At 43.1% G+C, this 27308-nt stretch overlaps 1 protein-coding gene across 1 annotated transcript; it reads right to left on the bottom strand.

Annotated features, from left to right (window-relative positions):
- Positions 1-625: 625 nt before the first annotated feature.
- SLC6A15 (solute carrier family 6 member 15) lies at positions 626-22744 on the bottom strand. Its single transcript, XM_066633638.1, has 11 exons — positions 22456-22744; positions 20478-20635; positions 18952-19078; positions 14914-15095; positions 12644-12754; positions 6853-7094; positions 6554-6743; positions 4954-5146; positions 4284-4443; positions 2995-3157; positions 626-997 (listed from the first exon to the last, which is right to left on the bottom strand). Exons 1-11 carry the CDS (start codon positions 22742-22744, stop codon positions 626-628), a joined length of 2187 nt encoding a protein of 728 aa, XP_066489735.1.
- Between the last annotated feature and the right edge of the window lie 4564 nt (positions 22745-27308).

Here is a 27308-nt window from a genome sequence, read left to right as displayed (position 1 = left end):
TACTTGGTTTTCTAATACTATTGCTCTATACAGCGATTACATGTAAGAAAATAATTTGCAAGGTTTTAAATTGTTTGTTCTTTTACTCCGCTAGTAGCCTAAGGAACTGTGAGCACTTAAAAAAGCACAGGATATCTACAAAACTTATGTATAAACAAGTGCAGTCAGATACAGGCTTGGTGAACTCTTTGGAGCGATTGTTTTCCAATACTGGGGAGTTACATTTGCAGGGGGGGGAAAAAGAAAACTTACACCAGTTACAGCAGTAGAGAAATAGGAATTCACTTAAAAAATTGCTACAAACTGAGGTAACACCTGTACTTTAAAGATAGAAAACATTCAAATAAAATGCAAAAATAATTTTTTTAAAAAATTGGCAATCCTGGTAAAGCTAGGCCATCACTGATTGGTATTGATGTGCAATTCCCTTCACTACAAATGGAAACCAGAGACTCAACCCAAAGGGAATTTTCAAGCTATCTGTACTACGTCATGATCTTTTGGAGTACGTAGTCATGGGGCACCTGAGATTGCACTCGAAGAAGTGAAGCTGACCACTTCTCTTCAGAGAACAAGTGTTCCGCGTGTTCATTGCATGAACAGAGATCTCAAGTGGGATTTGTAGCTACAAGTCAGACTCGGGCATATCTGATATGTTGGCCATTAGGTAACCAATACCATAGCGGCCATTGGGGGCAGTGTCCACAGTTGGGGAGCCAGTCTGTTTTCGGTAGATGTTTTTACCGAACGTAGGAGAGGGCACCTCACTTGGACTCTTCCCATGAATGAGGCTGGTATCGTCTCCCTCGAGATTCGCAGGCTCCTTGATAATGCGCCCCCTTTTGTAGGAGACGGCTGCCAAGCTTCCAGAGCTATCGTCGATCAGGTTGCAGCGGCGAATCAGAAAGACCACTGGGACAGGGAGCATGGCCAGAATAATCAGAGACACACAGACAATCAGCCCCCAGGTTGGGTAGTTCTGGAATTCCTCAGTTGCCTGTGCAGCCCAAGAGAAATATCATTAGTACATCTTGACAAATATGTGCTTGCACTGCCCTCTCAGTCCATAACACCCCTTTGTTGATGATGATGGCTTATTCGCAGATGCTAAGGTCCATTACTGGGACCTTTACTGGGCCTTTACCATTACTGGGCTTCTCAGTCCATAAGTCCTTTGTTGATGATGATGGCTTATTCTCAGATGCTAAGGTCCATTACTGGGAGTGTTTCCAAAACTCTCTGCATCCAAATTTCTCCCTGGCTTTTGGAATTTCTGAATCGCTTGAGACCTATGCAAACATTATACATCTAGGTGGACAAATGGGTGTTCAGGGGTGCTGCTGGCATGCCCTACCCGGACAAGAAATATAATATGTCCCTGCAACAAAGAGTGCTGCACCTGCGTTAAGAGTCTAATGCTTTTCCTGGGTACAGTGTTTGTTGATACAGACAAACACAGGGGCTGGGGGGGGGGGAATGTTTCAGAGCCTGTCAGCAGAGGTGCACTCTCACGTATTGGTCTAGATGGGGGCAGGGTCTACCTAGATATAACACCTGCATAACCCAGTGGTTTGTAAACTCACGGGGGTACAACAGGATGTCCCCAGTGGTCTCTTCTTACCAGATCTCCCAGGCACTGCCATCTTGGATTTTGCGAGAGCACAATCCAAGATGGCAATACCTGGGAGAGCCAGAAAGAGGAGGCCTGCTGCAAAAAAAGGGTGCTGTGGCCACAGTGCATGTGGGAACCACTGACACAGGCCTTGTTCCTAATGTGGAACTAATGCAAAAATCCTCCACCGTTAATATTTTTTTTTTTAATTTCCAAATGTTGTATAAAGCGGTTTGTATACACAGATTGCTGCAGCCTTCAGTTCCTTCCATTTAGTTGAGACTTCCCCCCACAAAAATGTGCAAAAACATCCATCTTGATCAAGACTATTTTTAATTTATTTTATTTATTCATTTATTTATTTATTATTTGGTTCCTCTGAGTTCCTGGCCTTCTTAACAACATTTTAAAACATTTTTACACCTTTTAACACCTGGTTACAGGCCATGGGTCCTTTTTTTATAAATTGCTGCTGGTTGCTCTTTTAAACTTTTTATCTGCTTGCTGTTGTTTTTTTTAAGATGTATGTTAATATGTTTTTACCTAGTTTTAAATTATGTTTTTAATGTGTGTTTTAATTATCGTAAGCAGCCTTGGGTCCCTCGAGGAGAAAGGCAGGATATAAATAAATAAATAAATAATAAATAAATAAAAGTGAGAATGGAAATGAATGAATGTTTTTTGTTGTTTTTTTTAAAGAAACATGTATTAAGAAAACTGTCCTTATCGGGGGGGGGGAGTATCTGAATATACTGCAATACATGAAATTTTAACACAGAATTGGCAACTGGCCTGCAACCCAACCCTGTGCTTGCACCGCTGGTGGTGAGTATTGCAAATGTGGCATGAAGCATGTCTGCAGCCCTCAGCACCAGGCGGTGCTGGGCTAGCGCCGGTGCAGCACCAGTGCTCCACGGCTCAGTAGTTGCACAGACTGCTAGGGGGTGGAGAGGTGAGCAGAGGCATGGGGAGGAGGTGGGGAGGAGGCATCCCAGGGCAGGGGGAGAGGCTGGGGAGAGGGCAGGGAGGAGGCATGCCAGAGGAGGGAGGCGGGACTGGTAGAGTCTGCTCCACCAGATCCTGAGCCTCTGTGCGGGGCCACTGGCCCGATATGGAGGCTCTTGATTCTACAGTGACCCAAGGGTTGCTGTAGAACTGAGTAGCCCGATTGTGGTGCTTCTTGCCTTACTTGGGGGAAGGGGATGAAAGTCCTCTTTCCCCAGGTGGCTGCCCTGTTGTGCGCAGGATGCTGTGGCACCGTTTTGGATTGGGCTGTTACTTCTTACCTGTACCCTTTATCACTATATTATATTATCTGTACTCATGGACGGAGTTTTATATAAGTGACGGCGCATGCTCTTTATTGTAAAATAATCACTCACCTTAGCTTCAATCCACGCATTGTAACCAGGGGGACTTAATACCATTTGGACAATACTTGCTACCAGCAGAGACAACAGGACAATAGGGGAAATATATTTCCACATGTAGTAATAATATTGACTTGGAGCAAAACCAAGCATGTCCTTCAGGTCTTCCAGAAACCTTGGGGGGCGAAAACATTGTTAGACTATTGCCTGGGCTTGAATCTATCCTGCCTATCTCGTAGCCTATGCCTGCGCAGGGAGCTACCAGTGCCCTGTTCTGCTTGAGTGCTGTTGGGGTCCCCTTGTGACTTGTTCCAGTTTAACCCTAGCACAGGGCTCTCCAGACGCCGGTCAACAGGCCGGATGCGGCGCCCTGTCTAAACCCTCCCCTGCATGAACAGAGGTTATTGCTCCTCTTGTCATGCCACCGATCTCCCCCGAACAGTGCTCTAGCTGGTCACTTCTGGGTTCAGTTGCGCCAGCAGCCATTGCACCCAGATTTCCAGGCAGAAGTGGCTGGCTGGGGTGCAGTTTTGGGGAGATCAGCAGTGCAGAACAGCAGCTCTCTGGCAGAACGATAAGCACTGTTAATGCCAGAGACAACTTTCCTGATGTGCAGAGGTCTCAAGTTTGAAGACTGCTGCACTAGCATAAAGGCTGCAGATGCCACTGTAATTCCTGTAGAAGGTGGGAGTGCTGTGGCATCATGTTGGAGGGGGCATACTTGAGGCTTCTCCCCACGATTAGGGGTGCTGCCTGTTGCTGTGTTTGCTCACTCCAAGTAGCTGGAAGGGAGGGTGTCCCCCCCCCCAGCACTGGTCTCTCGTTAACATTGGATCTTCCCCCATCCTGCAAAGTTCACCCTGGTGATGCTTCTCTGGCTGTTAAATTGGATAGGGTGATTGGCTCCTTGGACATCATGGCAGTGACACATTTGATTACATGATGCCAGCATTACGCTGATGATATGCTGTTCTCAGGATATTGCTCCATGGACAGTGTGCTGTGTCAGTGTTTCCATGGATATCGGGGGTGTTACTGGGAGGGCTATGCCAGGGTTTCTTTGCCAAGGCAGGTGTGGCATAAGGCCCTTGTTGTGCTAGCATCAGTGGGCTACTGGTATTGTGTCTCCAAGATTGGCTTACGATATTTTGGACGTTGCACCATCCTGGCATTATAAGTATTATAAGAGTACTACAAGTATCTGTGTATATAACCTCATCTTATAATAGGATGAGCTTTGTCATCATGGTCACAGTTGTCAACAGGGTTTAGTATTTAAGCAATTAAAGTTGTGCACTTACTTGTCTATTCCGTAAACATAAGACACAGCAATATTCTCCAAAATGACGACAAGAAGCAGAGGCAGTGTAGCGGAATAGTCATCGAACATAGTTACGAAGTAATTACCAGATCTCTGTACAAATATTAGTCCAATACAAAATGCTGCAAGACAGCATGCAACTGAAATGAAGCACAAAAATAAAGGAGGAAGGGAGAGGGAGTTACCAAGCATCTATTCATTTCTTAGCATATTCCCCCCCCCAGGTAGATGCTACACCTTTCTTGATTGCGCATAGAGGTGGCTTTCATATTACAGAAGCTCTTCAACTAATAAATATTCAGTTTACAAATGTTCAACTTAGGAACAAACAGTTTCAGTCCCTATTGCTAGTTTGCAGCCAGTGCTACTGAATAGAGAAGTGATTGGGAACAGTTTTGCATTGAACTGACAATGTCCAGAGTGCAACTGATAAGCACTGACAGAGCCCTGAGTGAAACTGACAGTAACAGCAATGGAGACCCTGGTTGACTGTCTGGGTAACAGAAACCACAATTCCATATATAGGAAAATCTGTAGATGGGATTTGTAATAACTGATTCAAATCTTCAGCTGTAACATAAATCATATCTTTGTCAAAATACATTTTCTCTTAAACTAGAACATAAGGAAATAAACATGCACCAACTCACCAGTCAGAATTTCTTTTCTCACTTTGAAGGTATCTACTATGGGAGTTGTGATCCCTTCAATGGTCCCGAACATGCTACCAAGCCCCAGATTTACCAGCATGAGGAAGAACATCACTGACCAGAAGGGAGAGGCAGGAAAATGAGTCATGGCTTCTGTAAAGGCAATGAAAGCCAAACCAGTCCCCTGGACGGCCTGTCAAAAAGCAATCCCAGTGATTAAGTCGGGTAGGAAGGCAAATCATACCCAAGTATAGCAGACAAACACTCATCACACAGGGAAGAAGCAGAGGCTGCATTGGCATGTGTCACTGATGTCTGTGATGCCTTTTCAAAACAATGAATTCATCATCGAGTCAAATGATCCAACAATTCATTATCATTAAGAATATTTATATGCCACTTTTCAACAACAACAACAAAAGTTAACAAAGCATTTTACAGAGAGAAGCAAATCCATCCAGGTTCTTTCTCTGTATGCATGTCACACACCATAACTGTGTCATCATAAAATAGAGATTAGGTGGCTTCCTATTGATGTATTTATGCTGTCACACTGATACGTGCAAAAGTATGTTTCAGTGTGTGGTATGGATAGGAGAAAAAGAAACTGCTCAGATGTGGTAAACATACAGAAAAATTTATCTTTAATTATTGGCTGTATATCAAGTAATGCAGTGGTATAGGAGAAAGTCATCAGGTATCTCCATATCTTTTTTGCAAACCATGGCACGTGTTAGGAACAGAAAAGTCCACATATCTTCTCCTCCTCTTTTACTCTAACGTTACCCAAATACATTACTGGATAAACTGTTACAAATCAATGGGGAGTCTAATAAACAAAGGTGTGTGAAGGAATGTGTAAATATAGCAAGATAAATGTTTGTGGGTCTTTTTTTGGTTATTATTACTTAAAAATAAATAAAAATAAAACCTTTCTAGATCTCCTTTTTTAAAAAGTCTTAGGTGAGTCCTGATAGAGTGTTTAAAAAAAGTGGGTCCTGGTGCTAACAAGTTTGGGAACCACTGTGCTAGCTTATCTTGTCCATTTTAAATCTCTTTTAAGTAAAATTAGGGGAAATTGCCTTCTCCCAAAATTTCCAGATATGCCGGATTTGAATACAACTAGAAATGTGAACAAATATATAAGACAACTGGCCCAGAGACGGGGTGGCCTTAGGGCAATTTGACAAATTTGCCCAAATTGGGCCCTGTACCTGGAGGAGCCCCACACTGGAGCAGTGAGCAAAGCACCCAGAGCTGGTACTCCGCTCTATAGTTGATGCTCCGTCACGGATGCTCTATGCTAAGGTGTCCCACCTGCCCCTGGGTCCAACTGGCTTGAAATCCCTCACCTGAAGCCATTGCTGGGGGCCTTACGGCTGCTTGGTGAGTGGTGCTGGTGCAAAAATGTTTTGCATTGGGCCTCACAGTTACTAAGGATGGCCCTGCCCAGAGGCTTAGAACTGGAGAGCTTAACCAGAAAAGCTCTTTGGAAGTGAGGGGAAACCTCCCAGGAATATTGCTTTGAAATAATTGCAAGGTGATTCAGACTGCCATTCATTTGTAATCCCAGCCTCAGGCCCTGAAACATCACACTAACCTTGTTAAGTTCATCTTCAATTTGACAGGGTTTTAAGCCAAGAGGAAATTCTTCTTCTTTGACTTTTTGTATGATATCGTACACCAAATTATAATCGTCTGCTGTGATGCTTGACAAATTAATATGATGAGGTATGATGTCTCTGCTAAGATTGCCTGTGTTCAGCAGGTTAACAATCTTGGCTGAATTTCTGCAAAACACAAGAAAATACAAAGGCAGGCCATCAGTTCAAAGAATTGCTGAGCAAATTCCTAAGTGAAATATACTATAAATATGGATAAGGAAATGAATATTCATACTGGATAATGCATTTCTCATTTATGATATTGGCTTTGAAGCCCAGAACAGCAAACACCACCAAAGTTGCCAGCACAGAAGTGAAAAAATTGATGAAGGACACCAGAACCGCATCGAAATGGCAGTTGTTGTCTCTCTTGTTGTAGCTTGAAAAGGCAATGACTCCACCAAATCCGAGCCCTAAGGCAAAGAACACCTGAGTAGCAGCTTCTCTCCAGACCTTGGGCTCCAGCATTATTTCAAGCTGTTTGAAATTAGACACAATAGACGTCAGCTACAAGATACAGCATTTCTCCCCTACGGAGAGGCAACACATAATCCAGGAAGATAACCCACATCCTTCTACTGTACATTCTAAACTCAAATGTCACAGTCAGTGTTCCACACAAAACTGAACATGAAACTCAAGGCTCTATGATAAGTTGTCTCTGTTATCTATGTTGCAAGTTGGTCAAAAATTCATTCAGTGGTGTAGCTAAGGCATCTGGTAGCCTGGGGCACAAAATGTTTTAGCACCTCCCCATGCCCCATAACACACCCCCAATTTTTAACACTTCCCATCATAGAGGCCTCTGAAAGTCACTTTCTCTGGGAGTCTTTCTGAGGCCCAGGGGCACTGGTGACCTTCTGAGGCACTGGGTACCATGCTTTGAGGGGGTGTCTTAAGAGGCCTCTGAAAGGCACTTCTGATTTTTGCCCAGAAGTGCCTTTCAGAGACTTCTCACACATCACCACAAGGCATGGTACCCGGGGAAATGTACCTCCTTGCCCCCCCTTAGCTACACCACTGATTACATTAATCTAAAAACCAATATTTTTGCTAACTTTTTTTTCCAAAAAATGATCAGTATTTTGTTAACGTAGCTTTCAAGTACAGCTTTGTTTATGAAGCAGCAAACATAAATTGCACACTGAGCCATCATCTATCTGTGATTCAATGTGCAATCTATCCCATGTTTCGAAATAGAACTACTGTACATTTGCAGTCCAGTTATTTAAAAAAAAATCATTTTATACAAAATACTCTTAAGCATTTGAAAAGAAAGTTCTGTCTCAAAAAAATAAATTTTTGGAATGCCGTGTTGTGTCTTTATGTACCATCACTTCTTTCTATCAAAGTAAATGTTCTACTTTTACTATAACATTCTAGATAATTTCCTAGCTTTTTCCAAAGCTAAAAAAAATCTTTAAAATGCCCAATGCAATAATTAGAAACATTAAGCAGAAAAGGTTGTAGCTACACTGTACACAGTGAGTGCCACAGATACAAATTCTCACTCACACACACACATACACACAGAGTCATAGCAGCATTTGCTCACTAGATGGTGCTAAATGTACATTCTTCATTTTTTTTCTATCTACTCTTAAACCGGATACTATTTATTCATTGCTCTGAATCAATCACTCATGTTCTGGCAAAGTTCTTCCAACATTTCAATCCTAAATACACCTAAAAGGTTACCGTTTTTTCAGTGGGACCTGTTTCTTTCCGCATGCTTTGATTCAAGCTTTACAATTCTGCCCAGAATTCAATTAAATACGAATGCATGGATTTAATTGGAAAGAAGGCCCATTGAAATACGTAAGAGCTACTTTTGAGTCACGCACTTAACCTTGAAACTGACTAGGTGACATTAGCTCTGTCCCGACTATTAGTCTAATTTACAGGGCTATTATAAGGGGGCAGGAATCAGGTATGCTAAATTTTCTTGGAGGAAGGCTGGGATATATAATTTTCAAACAATACTGTATGGATAGTATATCAGTGGATAGTAAAATCAATGAAAATCAGTGGATAGAAAAATCAATGGATAGTATATCAGTTGACCACAAACACTCTGACACTGTATATACATCAGCTACAGACAGCACAGGCCAACACACATTTTACTTCCTTAAACGTTACACCAATTCCTGGCTATATTTGGGGTGCCGATTCCAAAAATGGCATCCGTTTTGCCCTATCACGTCTAGTTTTGGAGACACGGCATAGCCTCTTTAGTGAATGGTTCAAGCAGTTTCCTCATGAGGAAGCCATGAGGAAGCCATGAGCCATGAGGAGGCTATGCCGTGTCTCCAAAACTAGACGTGATAGGGCAAAACGGATGCCATTTTTGGAATCAGCACCCCAAATTCATATCAAACCACCATAAAGTTTGGGAAAAAACTTTTCTGACCCTCAATTTTGTAGGCCTGTGTTTAGTCACAGTTTTGCATCTTTAAAATGCATGGTGTCAACTTCCCCAATCCAGTCATTCCCATGACTGGTTTGGTTCTGCTCATGCAAGTCTCACTGATTTCAACAGCAATAAGCAGTATTAAGCAAGACATAAAAGGGCAACAATATTTTTAAGCAATTAGATGAATTACTTGTCTATTAGCCCACAAGTTATTATTAAAGCTACATAATTAAAAACATTCCAAAATATAATTTTTACCTACAGTAAGAGTTTACATTTGATGTGCATTCTTGCAGCCCAGTTCTAACTAACTTTCAGCACTGATGCAGCTGTGCCAATGGGGCATGTTTTGCATCCTGCAGTGGGGGGGCAGTCATGGAGGCCTCCTCATGGTAAGGGAACAAACATCCCCTACCTCAAGCCTGCCTTGCAGATGCATCAGCACTGGAAAATTAGTTAGGATTGGGCTGTTAAATTTGTATTTCGGGGGGGGGGGGGAGAGATAAGAGTTGCATTGTTCACAATGCAATCCAAAGTCTGTCAACTAATAAACAAGTCTCCTTAAATTCAATAAGTCTTATTCACAGGAAAGTGTAGAAAGGATTGCAGGGATTGAGGGCCCAATCTTATCCAACTTTCCACTGATATAGCTGCAATGCAGCCCCAAGGCAAGGGAACAAACATTCCCTTATCTTGAGGGGGCCTCTGTGACTGCCTCCCCCCATGTTGCAGCACATGTGCATCACTGCTGAAAAGTTAGATAGGATTGGGCCCTAATTCCCTTTAAGACACGGCATCATAAACTGTAATATCTCTATTATTATTTTAACACAGCATTCAGGGCTTGTTTGCACACTGAATCTATTACAATTCTTTTTTTAACTGAGGTTATAGATTAATCTAGAAAACCCTCTGGAGAAGAACAATATTGTAGGAGGGATAAGCTTCAGTCTAAAGCAGTGGTTCTGAAACTGTAGGTCTGTGTCAGGACCCAATTCTTGGTGATTCATGAAACTGACAGGGTAGGTTAGGCTATGTGCATCAGGAGTTAAACAACCTGCTATTTGGGGCTGCCCTGCTACCCAGATCATCATCATAGCCACTGAAGCTTGAGCGGCTGGTAAAGTGAAAAAATTTTTAGGTGGGTCTTGATGCTAAAAAATTTGAGAACCACTGCTCTAAAGCAATGAATCTTTGTGGGTATCGCCAGAGAAAGATCCAGTCCCAAGATGAGATCCCCAACCATTTGACAAAGTCTGTAGAATTGAAGCCAGAGGGCCAATTGCATTTTTATTTCCTTCCTCCCTTGGAATAACCAACATGGGTGATGGATCATGAAAAAAGAAAATAAAGAGTCATGGCAGAATACATTGGGAGCACTATTTTGCAGATGAAAAATTTTAGCTAAGGGATTTTGATACTGGCTCTGTCTTCCCCCAAGAAAACTTATTTGTAAATACAAAACTCTCACCTAAAATCTGCTACTCAGAGGCCAATCCTTTGCATGCCAATTCGGAAGTAACTCCCATTATAGTCAATTGGGTTTACTCTCAGGTAAATGTGGACAGGATTGCCGCCTAACACAATTCAAAAGTTGCCCTAGATGTGCTGAAAATACTTTGATGAAATGGCTCTGGGCCCCATATACAAAAGGATTAATGAGATCTCTGCTCAATCCAACAGCTACTGTAGACTTCCCGTGTGACTTTTCCTAAATCTCTTAATCATTCTCAGGCTTACTTTTTCATCATGAAAATATGAGTAATACTTCCAGTCTTCTACCATGTATTGTCTTCAGGGAAGGGAGTGTCTTTTTTTTTTTTTTAAATAGGGATTCATAACTACCTTGTACAAATGATCTTGACTAAGGACTTGTGAAGTTTCCACAATGAAAGTTAGAATACAGTGTCTAAAACCAACTGTTTGAACATGCTAGCAGGCATATTTCAGCACAAAACCTGGTGTTATTATCTTTCTCTGGGTTCATTGCTATTCAATCTTCTTCTGCCTGATCCTTTCACATAAACCCACTGTCCTTGTTGCAAGAGAGGAAATCAGCAAACATTTGTATATGCAGGGCCTTTGTATATGCAGGGGCTTACATACATTTGTATGTGTGGAACTGTGAATTGTGAGCTACATGTGGCTCCCAGACATTTCAGCCGCAGATCCAGAGTAATTCAATACATTTAATTTTAAAGGAAAAATTCCTAGGGTGCATGAACTGGGGCAACACAGAAGCTGAGCCTTTTCCTATGTTGAAGACCATGAGATGATTTTTTAAATGAATTTTGGCATGCTAAGTCAGTTTCATAAATGCCCCAGCATGTTCTAACACATTACTTCCTTGTCAACCATCTTTCCCTGTATTTTTCCCCATTTCTTTCAGGGATATAGCTACAATCATAGAGAAGTCTGGAGGAAGGAGGAATAAAAATTAACAGTGGCAGACAGGGCAGCGTGGTCGGTGCGGATTAGGGTGAAATAATGTTGGTTATGGGATGTTTGCTGGCAAAGGGAAGAAATGGTGGGTTGGAATACTGGAAGAAAGCATAGCTTGGAGGTCATGACCATGTCTTATGGCTTTTGTTATTGATCAATACTGACATGAACTTCTCAGAATCCTTGGCCATCCCTATTGTAGAGAGCTGTGGCAATCAAGGCAAATTAAATTTTTGAGCAAATGCTATAGAAGTATATTCCAGTCTACCTTTAGCCCAATCCTTAATTGTGCTAAATTAGCCCATAGGGGTTTAGCCCACAGGGGTTGCCTGTGCAAAATGGCTGCCGCTGTATCCCACAGGGCTAGGGAGGTAGCCAAAAGTCTCCTTGAAGTCAGGGAACGTTTGTTCTCTTACCCCCATGTTGAGTCCTGGCAGCTGCTAAGGGTCTATTGGGATCTGAACCAGCTCAATCCAGCTGAACCAGCAGATCTAAGTGAACCCTTGTAGGGTTTTCAGGTACAGGAGGAGAGATAGGAAGTGGTGGTGGATCGTGTTGTACTTACAATTGGCAAAAACTGGTAAATGCATACATTTATGAATGAAATGGTGATTCTTTCTCACACATGCACACATAAACACACGCATAAAAATAAGTACAGTGTGTACAAGCTGCTTCCCCATGATGTGAACCTAGAACCTACAGCACTGAGGAGTTGTGTGGACATTGTTGGGAAAGACTCTAATCCCTGTGGGTGAAGGTTTTTAAAAAAAAATGAGATTTTTGTTAATGGAACTGCAGTATTTTTCATAGAAGACAGACACTAAGGGCGCAATCCTAACCCCTTATGTCAGTGCTTTCCAGCACTGGCACAGCGGTGCCAATGGGACATGTGCTGCATCCTGCAGTTGGGTGTCACTCATGGAGGCCTCCTCAAAGTAAGGGGATGTTTGTTCCCTTACCTCAGAGCTGCATTGCCCTTATGTCAGTGCTGGAAAGCACTGACAGAAGGGGTTAGGATTGCACCCTAAGTTAATGGACTTTCTCCAATTGATTACAATCTGACCTGTCTGAAATTAGAGGGCCCTGCATTTTATTACTGAGATTATTCAGGCATAACACAATGTCAAAGACAAACAAACATAGCCAGGAGAAAATAAGTACCGACCTTAGGAGTAAACATGTGACGAATGCCATCCAGTGAACCATTTAAGAGCAGCCCTCTGATCAGAAAGCATAGAAGTACCACATAAGGGAAAAGAGAGCTAAAATACATGATCTGGGGAAAAAAAAGAAAAATTCACAAAAATCACTAGTCCTCTCCGACAGTCTGAATACTTCCCACAATATCCTCAAAAACCTAAATAATCTCAAAACCCGTATGAGCAAATTCTGTTTGGCTTAAGAGTACTGAAAGGACCAACAACTACAACTTGAAGGCTACTGTTTGTTTGATCCTTTTTTCCAGTGGAATTAATCTTTGTGTGTGTGTGGGGGGGGGGAATAACTAATTTCTTCTACACAAATATTGAACACAATGCTTAATTACAAATCCAGTCAGGTTACTATTAAGAAAATGATCACCAAGTGGTAGCTGATATGTTGCTAATGTGTGGACCGAGCACTAGATCTGCTTGATGAATTATTGATATCAGTTACTGATATTAGTAACCATTATATTAGTAACTAATTGATATTAGTAACTACTAGATATTAGTAACTGGATTACAGATAAAGGGAAAGGGGAGATAAGGGTCAGGAACTTACTCTGAAACAAAATCCTGTCACTAACCACCCAGTCATTTAAGTATAAATATTTTATAAATTATTCTCAAATTGATTTAATCTGGTTTGATTCATTATTGTTGCATGAAAATCTCATTGTGCATCAGAGCCACTCTTTCACTGTTGTCATAATCCCAGACTTTCTATGCGCACTTTCCCACTTGCCAACTACCTTAAGGATTACAACCCAGTACATGGATTTGCCGTACTGCTTTCGAGCATCTCCTTTGGCACTGATATTACAGCCACCTGGCTTTGACACCGGGTTAGGCAATTTCATTGCTTCCTGGACCCAATCCACATCCAGAAAGGAGAAACAGAATGGAGAGAGCCAACTGGCAATCCCATTCTTGGTTGGGTTTTTTCTTTAATCATTCAGGACGCTGCCTTATACTGAGACAGCCAACAGGTCCATCTAGCTCAGTAGTGTTAACAATGACAGAAAGTGGTTCTCCAAGGCTTTAGACAGGGGTTTTCCTCAGCTCTACCTGAAGATACTGAGAATTGAATCTTGGACCTTCTGCATGCAAAAGTGATGCTTTTTCACTTAGCTACAGTCGCTCACAACAAGGACTGAAAGGGGCGATTCAAACTCATCTGTGCAGAACACAGTGAATTAGCAGTCTGCTGCAGAAGTGTTCAATGTACCACCTGTGGGTCGAATGAGGCCCCTGGAAGGTCTTTATCCAGCCCCTGTGATAATTGGGGTCTCCTAGTGCTACCCTTTCTGCAGCACTGCTTCTGCCAAGGCTGTAGGAGGGAGAGACAGAAGAAGGCCTCGGAAGGCAAGGAATGCTACAGAGAGAGGGGCAGACCATGGGGGTGAAAGAGGGAGACACTCTTGAGGTGCTAGCAGAGCCCAATTAACACAAGGCCTGACCTTCCGGTAGCACCACCTACTGAGGCATCATTTTACAGAAAACGTCTCAGACACTGAGCTGCTTATGATGTGGCAGAAATGGCACTGCTGAAAGGGCGGCCTGTGTGATAACTGGGCTCTCTCATATCTTGAAAGTATGATCAAGATTTGCATGTTTTCTGTCATTTGCGTTTAATGAATTTCTACGTGAGAACAAAGTGCTTATTCCTGGCCACCATCTATTTAACAACACTTCCTGCTTGATAATGTCACTTCCAGCCCTCAGCAGGCAGGATGAAAGCTATTCAGCCCACTATATGAAATGAGTCTGACACCCTGGTACTGTCTTCACCACCCAGCCACCTTTTCTAGGGCAGGCTTGATTCTATCTCTCCCCCCCCCCCCCCGCCAATGACTCAAGTCACTAACCATCCAGGTAACAGCACTGGTCTATTGCACCAGAGATGCGGCAATTTAATTACATGCATGTAAATACTACAGTAAAAATATCAGAAATATCTACAGCAAACAAAAACAAAGAAAGTTCTCATACCGCAACACTCCCTCTCTTTCCTTATCCAAGGATGATTTCTGTGATTAACAGACTACAATTTTAATGTTTATGTACCAACATTTCTCCACCTGAGATTACAAAAAAGGGCTGGTGAGTCATTGCTTTCAGCCTACCTGTGCAGACTTTATGAGAGAATAGGCGCAAGGGTGTGGTGAGTAGGTGGCAAGTGTGAAGACCTGCACAACTAAAAAAAAAAAAAGAAGAAGAAGGACATACTCACCTTGCCTGAAGACTGGATGCCTTTAATCATTGCTAGACACACCATAACCCAGGCAGCCAGCAAGCAGACTGCCATTTTCCAGTTTAGACCTCCACTCTCTGAGATAGAACTGGAGATATTGAGTGCCTCTCTGTACCAGTAATATGTTGTAGCAGAACTTTTCTCACATTCTGGCTCCACAACTGACAAAAAAAAAAGTCGCAGTTTGACAGAAAGCAACATATAGACTCTTCTCTAAAACATTTAGAACACTCCAACTGGTTCCTGTATAGTTTATCACAGTGCTGCCACCCAGGGCTTATCCTCACACTCATGTTTAAGAGCCCATGAAACAATTTTCCCACTGCTAGCACCACGGTAGCTAGTGATCTTGTCTCACTTTAAAAAAAAAAAAAAAAACAACCCAGGCTCCATGCTCCTTAAATATGTCCTTTGAGTCAAACGTCTAAATGCAACAAGAAGTAAGATATTTCCTTTCCCAGAAAAATCCACAGAAATACTCTCATTAAGTGGCTTGAGGATTGTAACCAAGGAGTGAGATTCTGCTGCATTTATGCCTACATGAGCTTTGCCATGGATGCGGGCAGCAGCAGGAGGTGGGGGTGCATCCAAAATGTATAATCATCTTCCTGAACTATATATTTTATCTAAATAAATCCTTTCTCTAAAGAAAGTCCACTGTGTTACAGTAAACAATTTGGATGTACTGTGATGCAGCGACATCCCAGAGCCTCCTGGCAGCTGGGACTGAGTGATACAGCGATGCAAAAACATGCATCACATCTCAGCCCTGCACCTGTGCCTGCAACGCTCCCCCACTTCCGGAATGGTTCCATTTCGGAGCCAAACAGCGGCAAGGGTGGACAGGTAGGCCCAACTTTGCAATGCTTGCCACTCTCAGCAACAAGTGCTGTGCCCCTTCAGAGAACTTTGGAAACACCCAGAGTGCAATGGAGGGGGGCATCGCCTCAGGCTCTTATAAGAACATAAAAAGAGCCCTGCTGGATCAGGCCATAGGCCCATCTAGTCCAGCTTCCTGTATCTCACAGCGGCCCACCAAATGCCCCAGGGGGCACACCAGATGACAAGAGACCTGCAAGGCATTCTGGGAATTGTAGTTAAGAACATAAGAACATAAGAACAGCCCCACTGGATCAGGCCATAGGCCCATCTAGTCCTGCTTCCTGTGTCTCACAGCGGCCCACCAAATGCCCCAGGGAGCACACCAGATAACAAGAGACCTGCAAGGCTTCCTGGGAATTGTAGTTAAGAACATAAGAACAGCCCCACTGGATCAGGCCACAGGCCCATCTAGTCCAGCTTCCTGTGTCTCACAGTAACCACCAAATGCCCCAGGGAGCACACCAGATAACAAGAGACCTGAATCCTGGGGCCCTCCCTTGCGTCTGGCATTCTAAAATATCCCACTTCTAAAATCAGGATGTTTCACATTACAAATCATGGCTTGTAACCCACGATGGACTTTTCCTCAATCCCCTTTTAAAGACATCTAGGCCAGATGCTATCTCCCCATCCATGCACCACTGTGCTCTCAGACACCCCCCTGTGGCCTGCCACCACCCCCACCACCCCGGCCACCCATTTTGTCCGCCACTGTTGAGACCAGTTGAGCAGTAAGACAAACTCGGAACTAGGAAGTATCTCACGAGGGAAGTTTGTGCAACACTTTAAGGATGCCTGTATGCTGACTTTAAGCAAAAGGAAAAAAAAAATATTAGAAATGCAATTAAGAGATCAAAGCATGTGGTCACCATGGGATAATTAAAGTCTAGAGATAGATTACATTTTATTGTGCTTCATGAGATGCCAAAATGGGATTATTTCATTATGGCCGTGAATGACTGGTTTATTCCTGTTGGTTTTCGAAGCAGACATAATATAGTTTGATTATGCAAAGGTATTTCACTGCTCGTCTTGAACTTTCTGTTGCTTCACATGTTTGGGGAAAACAGAATAAATATAACGTGGAACGCATTAGTGGGAAATTCAATCTGAATGTTATTTACAAACAGCTCTTTCTTTAATGCAAATGTTGACAGAGCAACAGGAAATGTTTGGCTGGACACACAGAAAGGCTTCAGAGCTTGCACCTTCTCCTTTCAAGCAACGTGACATAAATGCTACTATTAAAATTAAGTTATATTTAGAACGTTTAAACTTTGCCTTTGGAGGTATTTAAAATAAAATCTGTTTCCATTAAGAGCATGTCAGATTTCTGAATGCTTTGATCCCAGTTTTTAGAATACTGCAATGTTCCTGCCCAGGCTCACATTTCCAAAGTGGCTATTTAGATAGTTTTGGACAGATGCAACCCATCACTCCTCTGATACTGCACTACAAAATTTACTTCCTTTAACTGGGAATGTGTGGATATTTTTGATGTAGCACACAAAGCCAAGCAGGGTCAGGCCTGGTTAGTACTTGGATGGGAGACCGCCTGGGAATACCGGGTGCTGTAGGCTTATACCATGATCTCAGAAGCTAAGCAGGGTCAGGCCTGGTTAGTACTTGGATGGGAGACCGCCTGGGAATACTGGGTGCTGTAGGCTTATACCATGATCTCGGAAGCTAAGCAGGGTCAGGCCTGGTTAGTACTTGGATGGGAGACTGCCTGGGAATACCGGGTGCTGTAGGCTATACCATAGTCTTTCGAGACTGAAGGTTGCCAACCATTTTTTGTGATGGAAGGGGAAATGAATGAAGTTTGGGGAGGTCATTTAAACATATTTGTGTATAGCCATCTCCCCCGGTCCATGATTTGCTCCCCTTAGACTGCAATGTTATGTGGGATTAACAGCCCAATCCTATGAGCTTCAGCACAGGCAGGAAGAGAGTGATGCTGTGCTGGATGTCATAAAGCATGTTTGCAGCACTGGTGCCAAGCTGGCAACAGTCACCACTGAGCCTCAGTGCTGGAAATATGCTATGGGAGAGTGCCCAGGGGCAAGTTACACTGCCAGGCAGTGGTGCAGCTTTCCAGGGCAGAGGGAGCATTAGCGTGGACTTGAGAAGCCCCATTGCAGGGCCTGGGGCTTTCCTTGGGGGAAGGAGACGAAAGTTTGGTGGCTTCCCTGCATCTGCGGGATATAGCAGTATCAAGTTTGGCACAGCTGTTCCTCTGGGTGCTGGGAAACAAAGGATTGGGCTATAAGTCCCAAAGAAGTCAGTTAGATGTAAAATTAAATTAAAGTTAAATTTTAAAGAAAAGTCAGTTAGATGTACTTCTCAGTAGACAAGCCTAGGATTAGTTTCTGTCCATTGACTGCATGAAGATGGAACAGATTACATGAAGTAATAAGTGAAAATGCCTACAATCCTAAATTGATAAATAGCTAAACCAAATCACAACTGGATCTTGTCCTTCTAACATGTGTCAGTTTATATCAAGTGATTGTGGTAAGAATTGGAGTATTCTAAAAGTGATACTGAGGGGGATTAAAAAAAACATGTTTTGGCAATATACATTGCAATATCAAAGGTAACTGCTAAACTAGGGTTTCCCAAACTGTGGGTTGCGACCCAGGTGGGTCACAAGTCCACATAAGGTGAGTTGCAACCTGAGCCCTCCAACCCACTCTTGCTCCAGTCTAGCTCCAAATCAGAGCCATTCTGGAAGCCAAATTACTCAACAGTAGAGTCGAGAGGCCTCTTCTGGGTCCTGCCAGGCTGGCGACCCACTCTGCTGGCCTCTGTGAGCCTCAGAATGGCCTGCAGAAGCCTAAGAAAGCCAATTCCAGCCAATTCGGAAGCAAAGTGGCTTTCTGAAAACCAGAAGTGACTTTCCAAGGCTTCTGCAGGCCATTTTGAGGCCTCCCCACCTTCCCAGGAAGTCATTTCCTTGTTGCAGCCCACCACAAAAACCAGGTGGATTGCGGCGCCAAAAAGATTGGGAACCTCTGTGCTAAACTGATCAAATCTTAACCCAAGTGTTAGAAAGTCATCTGAAATGGAATTCTTGGAGTTATGGATAAAAGTCAAATTAATGTGTAATCGAACATTAACATACTAAATACTTACAGGTATGAGAGGAATTTTTAACCAAGGAACATTGGTCCCAGGGTAACGGATGTTGGAAGGACTGAGAAAAGTAAAACAAGCTCCATCCAATGATGACATTGTAGTAGAGGGCCACAAAAAAGCACACCTGTGAAAAAAGCAAAACGTTTTTTAAATAATTTTGTTTTAGAAATTGCATATATCAGTGTGGTGTTTGCAGTCTAAAGGCTGGATTAGGTCTGGAAAGACCTGAGTTCAAATCTTTAGCCAGCCATAGATTTCACTAAGGCACCATGGGCCAGTCAAAGTTCTTTTTCAGCCAAACTTATCTCACAGGGTTGTTGTGATGAAAAAGTCACGTATGCTGGGATAAATAAAAACAAAAACCAAGGAACGTCCAATGATTCAGTGACAAAAAGTAACTTAGAACCCTGTATTTAAAGCACCGCAGAGCTTGCCCAGCGACACACAGGCTCACATATAAAGCAGGGTTGCATGGACAGTACAGTTCACAGATGCCACAACAGACATCATTGCTGATGTTGCCCCGTGCAGGTTTTTAGTCCATAGAATAGTAGATTGGGAATACACTTTTAAAAAGTGGGCAACATTTGCACCTGACCCTGATCTGGTTTTAAGGATCTAGCAGCCTTTAGTGCCATAGCCCTTGGGCTAAACCAGGGATGTCAAACTAGTTTCTACAGAGGGTCAAGGTTAGCATTTGTGTTGTCTGCTGAGGACTGGTAGTGATATTATTAAGCAGGAAGTGACATCATTAAGCAGATAATGGCCAGAAATAAGCATGGTTCTCATGAAGGAACTCATTAGCTGCAAACGACAGACAAGAAAATGCGCAAATCTTGTTCATATTCTCAAAATGTGTAAGAGCCAAATTACCAGGTTGGATAAATTGCTTCGAGAGGCCGCATTGGGCCCGCGGGCCTTATGTCTGACACCCTGGTCTAAATAATTCCTATGTATGCAAATTACAGCCCAATTCAATTGTTTCCCTGGGGGGGGGGGGCAGTCCAGGAGGTCTCCCTCAGGGAAAGGGAAAAATCTTTCCTTTACCCATGGGAAAGCCTCCACAGCATGGGATGAGGGTCTACTTGGACATGCGCTAGAAAAATAGCTGGCTTCCTGGACGTGATCCACCCACCCCTATCCTCATCACCACTGCGACCACTACCAATTTGGCAAGCAGAAGGTGGCTCTAGCATTCCACTAGCATTCCCAGCAGTGCACCAAGTAGCACACTGCCGAAAGCACATTTTATAACTGCCACCGATTTCTTTACAACAGTCAGTGCCAGAGTAAGAGGTGTGCCACCAGTGGCAGGTGACTATAGGATTCCCCATGTTTCATCATTAACATGGGGCATTTAACCAGGTTACTGCCCCCCTTATACTAAGACATAAATCTTAGGTACTCTGCAGGCCACAAAGCAAATCCTACAGCAAACCAGCTTCTTTTCAAGAATGAAAAGGAATCTGAATGCTCTAATTGAATTTTAAAGTTTAAGAAAGAGGTAGCACATAATTACTTACTACACAGCTTGCAAATCCAATTCCACCAAACTTGGGACTGATATAATTCCACACTCCAATGCTTCCACGACGGATTCTCTGACCCACTGAAAGCTCCAGGAAAAAAAGTGGTATCCCTATGATCAGGAGCAAAATTAAATACGGCACGAGATAGGCACCTGTCGAAGGAAGACAATGTTGAGCGACCATTAGAACACTGTGAAAGTATTGCACTGTAGATCTGCAGAAATACCTGCCAAGGAGCCATACTTGTCAACCAGAGCAGCAATGGTTGCACAGACCAGAGAGTGAATGTAGTAGCCCTTCTCAGGAGCAAGGCCTGCAAATCAGGGATCACTTGGGAATGCACTTTGGAAAAAAAAAAGTTACTGAAAATATTTAGCAAAAAAATCCTAGCATTATAGACTCTCTCTTTAGCTCTGGAAATTGATTCTTCCAGACTCCACTCTTCCTTCTCCACCTTGGCTTAGTTGATGTGCAGATTTAGCATCAGGTACAGCATACCCCTAGTGGCATGCAGTGCCCTGCTTCTAAAATCAAGGCTGTGACCCTAGAGATGTGAAAGCAATGAAACTTATTTCAGAGCAAGTATATTGAGGGCTGGAGTTGAAGTTGTTCAGAAAAGCAGGTATTGGTTGGTAGCAGTTCTTTGGTCCCCATCCAACATGGGTGGAAGGGAGACATATCTAACTACACACAGTTCAAGTGATGGATTTGTTAGCTCCCGTGCAAATGCACTTGGCTTACATTGCAATGCAATGCAGGCTTACTCAGAAGTAAATTCCACTGTGTTTACTATAAGGAAAGGATGCATAGGATTGCATCATTATTAACTTGCAATTAAGGCTGCCAACTGACTAATCATGTGGCTTTTAATTGAGTAACAGTAATTTAGTAAATTTATGGCCCAATCTAGCCATCTGCTGCTGTAAGTCACCTTGTGCAAACACTGTGCTGCCATTGAAGCCGCTGGCAGAAATGGATGGAGGTTTCATGTGTGTGCCTAAACTACCCAGACACTCCACCAGTGCAGGTGGTGGAGGGAGCTGTTCATGGGCGGTTTGGGGGAGGATCAGGCAGGGAGTGGGTCCAAGCTGTGATTTGAAATTAGAAGGGAGCGGATCTCAGTGGTAGTTTTGCATTTTGGATCTTATACTTATTTCTTGGCCCAGAACCACACTCTGAGGCTCCTCAGATTTAAGCCAGTAAAATAGGTGACATAGGTCTGAGTAGACCCACTGGTGACCAGGCAGCCTACTGGAAGGTAAGTAAGTAACACTTCTCATGGGTCGCCTAATTGACTCTGCCCTCCATAGCATGCAACATATGTTCCATCAGTGGTCCTGCATGCTATGGACTGGTGGGGAACAGGACTGGAAAAACCTAATTATTGACTTCTCAATATCCTCTTTAAGTATCTTTTAGCAAAGCAGAGTTTCTATTAGCTGTGCAAAACAAGTAGACCAGTAGTGGTCTAGAACAGGGGTCTCCAAACCCCGGCCCAGGGGCCAGATGCGGCCTGCGGCAAGCCTCTATCCAACCCGCAGTCAGCATCTTGTCCCCTGAAAGCCCCTGGACCACTCAACTGAACATGACCAGAGCTGTGCTCAGGTTGTGTCTAGAGGGTGTTCTGAGGGGCAGAGAAGTTGAATGAATGAACCCATCCATTCATTTATTCACTCATCTAAGTTCCATCTCTTATTTATTTATTTAAATTTTATATTTAAATTTTTTTTCCACGCTAGATATTTGATGCAGCCCTCTGGCCAAAAAGTTTGGAGACCCCTGGTCTAGAAAATAAATGGAACAAAGTATTACTTTGAAAGGAAGTTCAGGGGAGTGGCTTCCATTGGGAGTGACAGATTCAAAGCCTAGGAGATGATGATGCTGAATATGACATATACAGGGCCGGGATAAGGATGCAACAGGAGCTAATCGTAGCAAGTTTACATCAACATGAGTAAATATAGGGCCTTACCACCACCATTTTTTTGACACAGATACGGAAATCGCCACACATTTCCCAAACCCACAGAAAATCCAACTTGTGCAAGAATATACTGCAGCTTGCTATTCCAGGCTGGCCTCTCATCTTCAACATCCGATCCTTCTTCAACATCTACATCTTTGTCCTCTGGATCGCCGACCAATAGTTCGCTCTTCTTGAAAGCATCTTCGATTGAGTCTTCATTGGATAGGAGATCTTTAACTGACTCAATGACATCATCATCTATTTCTCTTTTTACCACCTTGCTGTTCTTAGGCATTTGAAATAAGAAAGCAGTACCACTAGGCGAAATTTACTTCAGGCAGGGTTGTCCAGCCTTAATTAATATCCTGCTTGTCGAAGTCGAAAAGGGTTTAAAGTTTATTGAACTACTTGCATGAAGAGAATGTTATCTACGTCCCTTTGCGCAGAATGACCAAGAGAACGAAGGTCTTTTCTTCTAAAAGCTGGCTTTAACGTAATTACTTAACATAAACACCTGTAAAAAAAAAAAAAAGCCATGATGGTTACATGGCATATGGAAATGGCTAGGTGCAGTTCATCTATTTAATACTGCAACAAAAATTCATAGCTCTGCTTCTCACTGACATTCTTTACATAATTAACAATTGAAAGGTCATTGCTAACATCTCAAATTCATCTACCTCTCAACTGTATTACCCCATCTAAATCTTTCAGAGGCTAAATATTTGCTTAAGATAAAGCACCCTCCTTCTGAGACAATTTTATGTGCTGGCCCAGCAGTGTCATGAAAATGGTGTAAAGAACTTTTGCGCCTCTAGGAGGCGACCTCTGGATGCTGGCCCAAGCCCTGTTGGGCCGGCGCAAAGGTAAGCCTGTGCCGGCTGAGTCAGGCTAGTGGGGGGGTTTGGGGGGCAGGCAGAGGAGGGGATGGAGGTGTTCTGGGGCAGGGGGAAGGCAGGTGGTGGGCAGGCCCATGGGTGGGTGGGGGTTGAGCGGGGGGCACGGCCAGGTTCCGGCACTTGTGCTGGATCCTAACCTTGGTCCCAGGAAGCCTGCAGCAGGCCTAGTCTGCTCAGATTTGTGCCACCTCCTGAAGTGGCACAGATCTGAGTAGCCCCATTGGGGCTGCTGTGGCTTTACCCAGGGTAAGAGGAAGAAATTTTCCTTGCCCAGAGCTGAGCAGCAACTGGCCCCAACCCTGCCCTGGATGCTTGGCAGGCCTCCTGGACTGCCTGCTCCAGGGCAGGTTAGGATTGGGCTACATGTCATGTAAGAGGCAGTACATCTACTACAGTTATGGTCACAGAAGGATTCAAAACCCAAAGCAGCACTGATTTACAATAGCCTTATCAACTTTAATGGGTAGATATAAGGTTTTAACAACTATCTTTCACCTTTTCAAAAATGACACACTTCAAAATATGTATGTGGGTTGAATAGATTCAGGGGGCTGAGTTTAGCTTAGTTTAGTAGAATACTCATGTGACTGTTTCACCACATGCCTAGCTAGTAGTAATATAATCCAAATTAACTGTATAAGGTTTAATCCACTGTACTAGCTGTAACAGTGCAGAGGATGTGTGACAACTTGAAAGGAAGGTGGAAAAGCAATGTCTTTAAATTCACACCACTCAAATGCTTGACTACATCAATTTGGTCATGCGAATCAGTCCCAAGACTGCAACCTGTCTCATTTTAATCAATGTACATTACGAAAGTACATTAAACAATGTGGTGGATATGAATAGCAAAACTCTTACAACAGGCTAGCTTTGCAGCTCTACTGAAGGGGTATCGTATCCTTCAGGATACAGGAACATTCTGTAGTTTAAAATTATGAATGTGTGATCTTCTAGACTAGAGAAATGGAGGATCATCCTTAAATTTTGCATGTGTTTTGATCTATGAAACTCAGAGCTGAGATGAAAAACACACGCTTGACCTCAGAACATTATAGTTTTTCAGAGTTCTAAGGAGATGAAATATTTTCGTATATAAGGAGATGAAATATACAGACCTCATCAGGTCTGAAATGAAACAAGATTCCATGAATTAGACCAGACCAGCAGTTCCGAAACTGTAGGTCAGGGACATACTAGTGGGTTGTGACCCAATTTTTTTTTTTTTAGTTTAAAAAACTAAAGGGCAGATTAGTTTATGTGCATCACAGGTTAAACAAGCTTTTACTTGTGGGGGAGCACTGTTGCTCAATCACCATTATAGCCACACCCCTTAGCATTTATAAATCAGACAGCAGACTCTAGGGCCTCTAAAAAGTTTGGGGATACTGAACCAGATCCAAACTACAGCCAATACATTTTGCCTGGCTTACTGAGTCCAAAGGCATTTTAAATACATGACATTCCTACTACGCTTTTCTCTTCCCAACCCCACTTGCCACCGTGCATTGTCTTCCTCCAGTTGGATGAAGCGACTGTTGGACTGGGATGCTCTTGGATAGAAAGAGGGGGGGAACCCCCTGTAGTTGCAAATTTTGCAAATATATTGCAAATAATTTCTTCTATTGTGAAAACTGTTAGTGTTATGTACAAAAATGTATATAGTACTTTCTAAAACTGGTCCACTCCACCATAAGAGCAAAGCTGAATTATGTCACCCTAGCAGATAAAAGTTTGAGACTCCTGAACTAGTCTGATCCAAAGTCAATTTATTGGCTTTGGGCTACTAAAACAGTAGTTCCCAAATTCCTACAAGGGAGTTGGGACCCAGGTAAGTGTTTGCATGGGTGGGGAGGGAGGCAGCAAAAGTGCTACAGATATTGAAGCACTACCACTGCCAAGGGGCTTTTTAACTTACCTGGGGGGCAGTACTGGCCTCTTGCAGGGTCCTGGAGGCTCACAGCCTGAATGTAGATTTAGATCGGAGATAAGGCCTTTCTACAGCAGCTGCAGAGGAAATCAGAGAAGGCTGCAAGCTCTGGAACCCTGCAGGAGGCCAGCGCTGCCCCCCAGGTAAGTAAAAAAAATGCTTGGCAGCGGCAGCACTACAATCCCTGCCATCAGAGCAGGGCCACACCCCTTAAAGGGGACCTGCTTCCAGTTCCCCTGGTGGGTCGTGACCCACTAGTTGAGAACCACTGTTCTAGACCATTAAATTAATTGGAGAGCCTGCAAGTCTCCACAGACCTTAGCAGTAATAGTTTCAACACTGCTAGTCTCTGCAAAATGATAATCCTAATTTCATCAACAAACAACCCGCTGTACAAAAGGAGTTTTGCCCAAATGACACCAGCTAAAACAAGCAGTTACAAAACCTAACATGTGAATGCAAAAGAAGATTGGAACAGCTATAACAGCTCACACATTTTTTTGTCAACAATGATAAAAATAAAGACAATGCTAGAAAATAAATCTCATTTTGGAAACACAAGCAAATGCCATTTCTCAGTCCATTTAGATCAAGGCGTGCCCTAGATACCTTAGATGAACCTACTATGAAACCTACAAAAAAAGCAGAGATGGCAGAACAAATTATATTTGCCAGCTGACTTGTATAGAGAACTGCCAAAGTTGTATGTACATTCCTAATTGCTGGAGGAGCATTAGGTCTGTGCAAAGGACAAGAGATCAAGGTATTTGTCATATCTTAATAGAAAGAAGAACTGTAAGGACAAGGGTAGTGCAAATGTTTCATGTTACAGGCTGCCATCCTATCCACACTTACAGGAGAGTAAATTTCATTGTACACAATGGGACTTACTTCTGAATAGACATGCATTGAATTGCACAGTTAGTACAGTATATTATAAACACCAAGAACCCATTTAAATCAGTATCACTGGGAATTTATAAAGGGGTTTGTATTATCAGGGAAATTTATACAGGCCTAGAGGCAAGCAGCAGGGATGTTAACACTAGCTGCCAGCACTTTGAGCAAGTGCTAGGATAGAGTATAACAAGTATAGTCCTCAGAGTGCAATCCAGAGTAGCCTCTGCGCTAGCCAAGGGTGTTGTAAACGTGCAGTAAAGCAGATGCTGCGTTCAGAGGTAAGAGTTCTACTGGGCAGGAGAAGGGCGGATCAAAGGCAGAGGGATGCTTTTGAGCAGTGGAGAGTGGAATAGGGGGTGGAGCAGGCCCGGGAGGGGGTGGGATTGGCACAGCGGCCATATCCCATCCTCTCTCCCCAGCCTGAGTGCCCTACATGGAACTGCTTGAACTTGCGCCAGCTAAATAGCTGGTGTAGATAACAATAGCCGCACTGGGCAGGCTGAAGTATTACTTGGGGCAAGAGGAAAAATGTTCCCTTACCCTCAGGAGACCTCCAGCCTTCTCCTGAGCTATGATGGCTACAACGCAGGCCATGTGGTCCCACTGCACCAGCACAGTTTCAGATTGGGCTGTCAGTTAATTTAAAAATCTCATCAAAAAAGTTAGGTCCAGACAAAGCACCATCTTTCTCCAGTCACTTTGGACTGTGCAGCAGACATCTCCCACATAGAGTCATCCCCACATATAGCAAACAAAAAATGCACGTGAAGCAATTAACTAGTGCATAAAGAAACTGCTGTTTTAAAAATGACTTGCTCCATGACAGCCTTTTTGCAAACAAGCAGGTTACGTGTAATTTCGGCTACAAGTGATTTGTTTTTTTTAAAATCCTGGTATATATTTCAAGCATTATTCATTTGACAAGATGACATGGAATAGGCAGCCATTGAAATACTTGTGCAAAACATTAATTTTAAATATATACTGATAAGACTCTCATCGCACTTTAACATATTTATTTTATGTATTTAAAAGATTTATATCCTGCCTTTCACTTTCATGCCTTTCATGCAATCAAATACAAATGCTAACAATTACAACAGACTGGCAGTGGTTAATTTCAAAGATAA

Source organism: Tiliqua scincoides, chromosome 7, assembly GCF_035046505.1.
Source record: "Tiliqua scincoides isolate rTilSci1 chromosome 7, rTilSci1.hap2, whole genome shotgun sequence".
In the NCBI taxonomy this organism is placed as follows: Eukaryota; Metazoa; Chordata; class Lepidosauria; order Squamata; family Scincidae; genus Tiliqua; species Tiliqua scincoides.
This window is presented reverse-complemented; position numbering and strand designations above follow the sequence as displayed.